Consider the following 6,421-nt stretch of genomic DNA (forward strand, 5'->3'; position numbering starts at 1 on the left):
TCTTGTTGCAGAATCTCCCTCTATGAATTCAAATTTTAAAATTGTAATGTATAATCTTAGAGATTTACCTGAGCCCCTGAGAAGTTGAGACTTGTTGGTGTTCACATACCTATAATGTACCAGACATAGGACCTTACTGTAAGTCTTCCTGACTCTGCAGCTATCCCTTTATACATTATGCCATATTGCTTCTCAGCAGTCTCATCAGTTAGTCAACAAACATTTAATAAGTGCCAGTTGTGTGCCAAGCACTGTGTTAAATGCTGCAGATAGGAATATGAAAGATAGCCCCTGCCCTCAAGTTGCTTACAATCAAATGGGGAAAGATGACACACAAAAGGAAGCTGAAAATGTAGCGAAAGAGATAAAAGGGAAACTTAGTGGTGGAGGCGGGTGGAGGGGTGGGAAAGGGAGTATAGTGGAGTCTAGCGTAAAGGAAATGAAGAGATGGTTGATCTGGAAACTCTCTTTAAATGGAGACTTGGGAGGCATTCTTCACTCTGTCCTACTCTACAGCCCTCCAATCAGAGAGACAGAGAGTACTTAGGATACTGATAAAATACTAGGACCGAGGCTGACATAACCCCAAAGAATGAAAAGTTTCCTGATATTTAGCTTAAATGAAGACAGTTTAAATAAATCTTTTAAATAACTCATAATAAATGGAGACAAAACTTATTTTGTAGATATTATGAAATATGACTAAAATCAGTGAGGTCAGAGTTGAGGTGGAATAAAAATGTATAAACATTTTGTCTCACAATAACCATATGAGAAGCACAAATCTGTGGAAAAGGGACAGGAAAGATGTCAATGATTTTGATTATTTATATGCAAATTAAATAATTAAGATTCATTATTCTTTAGTGGAAGTGGGGATAATAATAGCATGTACTTTTCAGAGTGGTTATGAGGGCAAAATGAGACAATATTTGTAAAGTGCTTTACAAACCTTAAAATACTGTATAAATGTTAGTTACTACTACCAGTAGTAGTACTAGGAGCAGCTAGGTGGCACAGTGGATAAAGTGCTAGCCCTGGGGTCAGGAATACTCATCTTTGTGAGTTCAAATCTGGCCTCAGACACTTACTAGCTGTGAGATCTAGGCAAGTCACTTAATCCTGTTTGCCTCTGTTTCCTCATCTGTAAAATGAGTTAGAGAAGGAAATGGCAAACTGTCTCTGCCAATTAAAGCCCAAATGGGATCACAAAAAGTCAGATATGATTGAAAATGACTGAACAACAACAAAAACTACTATTATTATCATTGTATAATCTGCTTCATGAGTGTTTGTTCTGTTCATTTGGATTCATTATTGCTGGGATAGAATGTGAGCTCAGATCTACTACACCCCAGAAATTATGTTGTAATGGTGACTACTACTATATTTGTTTAAAGAGTGGGTCATCTAATTGGATTTTCAGTTTCCAATCAGTCATTTACCTAGAACTGCTTCTTAGTTACAGCATTGAGGTTTGCACAGCTAGTCCAATATATGCCTGAAGATTTTAGGCATTTCTGGCACTATCAATCTATCTATGTATCTATGTATGTCTCTATCTATCTACTTACCTACCTACCTACATATACACATAATAGCTAGCATTTATATGGCATGTTGAAATCTGCCAAGTATTTTACGTTATCTTCATTTGATCCTTATAACACAACGATCTTGTATAGTAGGTACTGTTATTATCCTCATTTTATACATGAGGGAACTTCAGTGCTTTAATATATTAACTAGCTATAAAATTACATATATATGCATATATATACAATTTTGCAAAATGTTAACTTTTAATAAACTTCTAAAAAGTAATGAATATATGTATGTGAATATATGTATATATACATATGTGTGTGTGTATAAAATCTTTATCGTATACATAGTGCTTTAATCGGGATTTGGAGAACACTTCCTAGTAACATAGAGACACCAATAAATGCTATCCTATTCTTAACACAGTGAAAAATACTTAGCTTTTATGGAATTCCCTAATGAACAAAATATACATATTTAATCATGGTGATTTGTATGCTTTTATGGTAAGTTCACTATGGCTTTAGATTTTCTGGGACTATTTGTATCATCTCTTTGATAGACATAGTTGAGCCACGTAAGACAGTAATTCCTTTCTTTATTCTTTTTTCAGTGTGACACACGGGAACCAAGTGGCATTCGAGTGGCTCCAGTTCCTCTCTACAATTCTTTCCATGATGTTTACAGATTTATTAGTGTTCTTGCCTCTGCAATTTCTGCTGCAAATCTAAAATGAACAAATCTATTTTTAGCTCAACAAGCCTAATTATATTAGTGTCTCTGCTGTCACTTTCTGGCTACTTCTGATTCTAGCAACGTAGTCCTTTAGAAGTGATGGTGTTAAATAAAGCCAATTATATGGAAAAGAAAAAAAATGTGTTGGGATTTTTGTAAGAGCCCTTTGTCATTTTTTTAGGAGAGTTAGTGTGCTTGCTCATTGTATTGGGCCAGGGAGAGGTTATCTACTGTGATTTTGTTTAAAATAGAGGTTTGCATTGTCTGTAAGTCAGATGTTGCTATTTCGTATTCAGTAAAATATTGTGAGTTGATTTCAAATACAACCTGAGGGATAGTTTCAATTTTGTTTTAGTCATTGACTTCGATTCTGATAACTATAAAGCTTTATTTCAGAAGTATTGTTTTAGTTCCAGTTTATCCAAGAGGTAATGTTCAGTATGTCTTTTGATAGCATTGATATATGTCCAAGCACTTTAGCAATGGCCCCCCTGCTTTCAAACTAAGGAAAAGGAAGTATATTTTCCACTGTGTGTCCTTATATCTGTAATACCTTTTCTTTCACTGCTCATGCTATACAATTCTGCCTTTTAACTTGATCATCCCTTCATCTCAGTGTCCAGAAAAGACACAAAAACAATTGCAAGTCTATTTTTCCCTTTCAGTATCTATTCCACTCTATCCTTAAAATGTGTTGGAGGTTGAAAAGCAAGAAAGGAGTGAAGGGAAGGATAAGAAGGAAGTGAGCCTGAAATATTTCAGGCAGAAATTGTGGAGATTGGGAAACAAGTATACTCTTGCCCTGTGATTCCCAAACGTGCTCCAACTACATTAACTTCTTCAGAGCCCCTCCTGAGTAATTGCCTCTGATTCCTATCTTTAGTGCACAATATTGGATTCCATAATTATTTTTTATGGATGTTGAAGAATACTTCATATCCATGGACAGCAACAAAAAGGTAGGGAGGAGTGGAAGAAGCAATGGTCTGGAGTGCATCCTCACAGCTCCTGTTTAAACAAGCTTGACCATACTGTTCTTCTGGCCCAGATGGGAAACAATTCTTAGTAGCAATCAGTGAAGAGAAACAGGCTCTGACTAGGTGCTTGACTACAAAATAGCTTTTGCAACCATTTCCACTATAACTTTGCGTCAAAACTACATCAGTGAAGTCAGAGGAGTCTTCAAAATATGCAAATGTGTCCTTTGCTACTTCACACTATTTAATTTCTTAAATATTTTAAGATTGGGCCATTCCTTCATGATAAAATTTTTTTTGCGTTTAGTTTTAGTAGTGATTTGGGGTTTTTTGGGGGGAGTGGTTGTTACAGATGAGACTTGACTTTTTTTTTTCAGAGAACTCTCAGCGCACAAGTTCATTTTGCTGATACAAAGAACTATTTCATCTGTTCCATTTAGTCTCAGAATTCCAACTAAGGAATTGTTACTTACTCATAATTACAGGTAGCATGTGTCAAAGGCAGGACTTGGATCCATCACTCTAAATTGAAATCTCTAACTCAAATTCATGACTGTAAATCTGGTCTTCTATCCACCGTACCAAACTGCCTCATGTCTGTACATATATTACCTATGTATGTATATACGTACATATATATGTATGTACCGATGTGGTATATGAGGGAAGAAATAGTGATAAAACACAAAATCAACACAAAAGCACAGGAACAACTCAAAATGTAAAGGATTCTAGGATTTAGAGATGCAACTGAGTATGGAGCAGCCATCTCGTCCAGCTTCCTCCTTCTACAGAAGAGAAACTCATTGCCAGAGACATCAAGAGATTTGCCCAATTGTATACAGGTATTAAGTAGCATGGCTGGGGGACTCAATATCAGGTTCTTTGACTTTACATATGATGCATTTTTTAAATGTTTATTGAATGAATGAATGAAAATGGATTGTACAGTTCCCTGATTTCTTAAGGTCTATGTTAGTGCTTCAATGATATTTGAAGCATACTTTATTAAGCATAATATAATTAAAAAAAACCCCAAACATTTTCCTGTTGATAATGAGCATGTTTATAAACTTTCACTAACATGCTACGCTGTGATTTAGTGTTAGCATCAAGGACTGTTCATGTGTAGTATTACACATATGTAATATTGCATATTTCCTACATTAAGTGATCCTAGAATGCTGTGCTATTTAAACAGTAATTCTTGTGTTCTGTTCTTAATATGCTTAATTCTATCCTATTTTATACTTAGATATGTAAGTAAGGACCAAAAATGGTTTCACTTCTCAAAAGAGCCTAATGCATGAGCTTTTTTATACCTTTTTGCTGTTCAGAGGGTTTCTATACTAGATAATTCAGGGTTCGTGGCTATAAGGGTTCATGAATGTATTCTGAAAGATTGTAAGCATCAGAAGTCAGATAACCTAGACATAAATAAATAACATACCATCATACTTCAGGACATCATCTCTCCAACCACCAGAAGAACCTACACTATTAGATGTTAGAGCCACTGGGTTAGGACACCATGTTAATGTAACCAGTTTGATGTGTCTCCTGTGATAAACAGTTTCCTGTGTAGACCCCTTAGCTATGTTCTGCTTTATAGATATAACTTATACTCCTAATTATGGCTAGCCACCTTGTAAATATGTGCCACTGGTTATCAGGTAATAGGTAAAAGGCATAGGATGCAAGGATCAACACAATGTCATCATCACTGATGAAAAAAAAAAGCATATTTTTGTTTGGCACAAAAGTAGCAATATCTTCATATGTGAAGGAAAGTATGTATTTTATATATATATATATACACATATATGTATATATTCATATTTGGAAAGAAAAAATGTTAATTATATTATGAGTATTTACATATATATTCTGAAATTACAGTCCTAGAGAGTGAATTTTTCGTGCGAAAGGAGAGACTTTTATGCAGCAAACATCAGCTAAAATGAGAATCAGAAATAAACATGTGCCCAGTTCTAATCAATATCTATTTGACAACCATTGTGAGCATGATACTAAATGGTAACACTTAAGAAAGATATATATATATATATATATATATATATATATATATATATATATATATATATATATGGTCTTTGTGATCTTAGTCAATAATATGATATCAGAGAGACAAGTGAGAAAACAAAGATCGTCTTTTCATCAAATAGTGAAGGTGGTCAACCATGTTAAAATATATATTTATTAACATATACTACTAGTATATGATCATAAATTTAAGAGACATTAGAGGTTAGGTGGGAAGTACACGGCAAAGAAGGGAGATGATGTATATTGGATTTTAAAAATTATTTATAGGAAAACATTAAAAATGGTTTTTGATGAAAAAGTAATTTTTAATTTTGAAAAATTACATGGAATTAGAAGGAAAGGGTATCATCATCATGAGCTAGTGAAATCTTTTGAACTTGTGCATTTCTTACTGTGGTACCTCTTAGTGCATTTCCATTTTAAAATATGCTATATAATCGCTGGGTCTAGAAAAGAGTAGTTAACTTTTGTTGTTCAGTTTTAATGTTATAATCTTCATGTGCATACAAATGTTTTGAAATTCAAATAAAAAATTCTGTTTTATTATAGATGTTAGTTTTCAGGAAATTGCCAGGATTAATGGTCCATGTACAAAGATTTGATTTAAACAGAACAAAAACAAAAATACACTGTCTGACTTCTTGCTTTGATGATTCAAAGATCTTTCTCACATTATTTTGACAATTTAAAAGAAAGCACTAAGAAGATGGTGGGGTGATAATACCTAAAGTAACTCAGTTTCCCTGCAAACACCTCAATAAAGGTTAAGAATGTACCAACTGAAAGAGAAATAAGGAGAATAACCTCTAAGTTTCTCTTACCTAGCCCAAAGATGCACCCAAGATCTTTCATAATCCTTCAGAAACTTTCATATGGACAAGGCACAAAGCAGTTCCAGGGCAACAGGATGGTCCCAAGAGGAGACCAGCATGCCTTGGAACCCAGACTGATACTGTAAAGCACAGCATACTCCAGAGGATAGTGGCAGGAGAAGGGCCCTAAGCAGAGTCCGGGTGCTCCCATGCCCAATGATAGGAGTCCAGCCTTAGGGCAGTCCCAGAGCAGTAGAGGGGAAGGTTTTCAGGAAAAGGCTAACA

General features: G+C 34.7%; 1 protein-coding gene across 6 annotated transcripts in view; it reads left to right on the top strand.

Moving 5' to 3' along the window:
- Positions 1 to 2,565, top strand: part of KYNU (kynureninase) — a 156,874-nt gene extending 154,309 nt beyond the window's left edge. For 2 of the 6 annotated variants that reach the window (XM_020984725.2, XM_020984724.2), the window contains exon 13: positions 2,159 to 2,561. In XM_020984725.2, coding sequence (XP_020840384.1) covers positions 2,159 to 2,281 — 123 coding nt within the window. In that variant the 3' untranslated portion in view covers positions 2,282 to 2,561. Of the gene's footprint in view, positions 1 to 2,158 lie in introns of all 6 variants that reach the window. The other 4 variants (XM_020984723.2, XM_020984722.2, XM_020984721.2 and 1 more) reach the window with 4 other exon arrangements.
- The last annotated feature ends 3,856 nt before the right edge of the window (positions 2,566 to 6,421 follow it).

This window comes from Phascolarctos cinereus, unplaced genomic scaffold (genome assembly GCF_003287225.1).
Source record: "Phascolarctos cinereus isolate Bilbo 61053 unplaced genomic scaffold, phaCin_HiC Scaffold_726;HRSCAF=1367, whole genome shotgun sequence".
In the NCBI taxonomy this organism is placed as follows: domain Eukaryota; kingdom Metazoa; phylum Chordata; class Mammalia; order Diprotodontia; family Phascolarctidae; genus Phascolarctos; species Phascolarctos cinereus.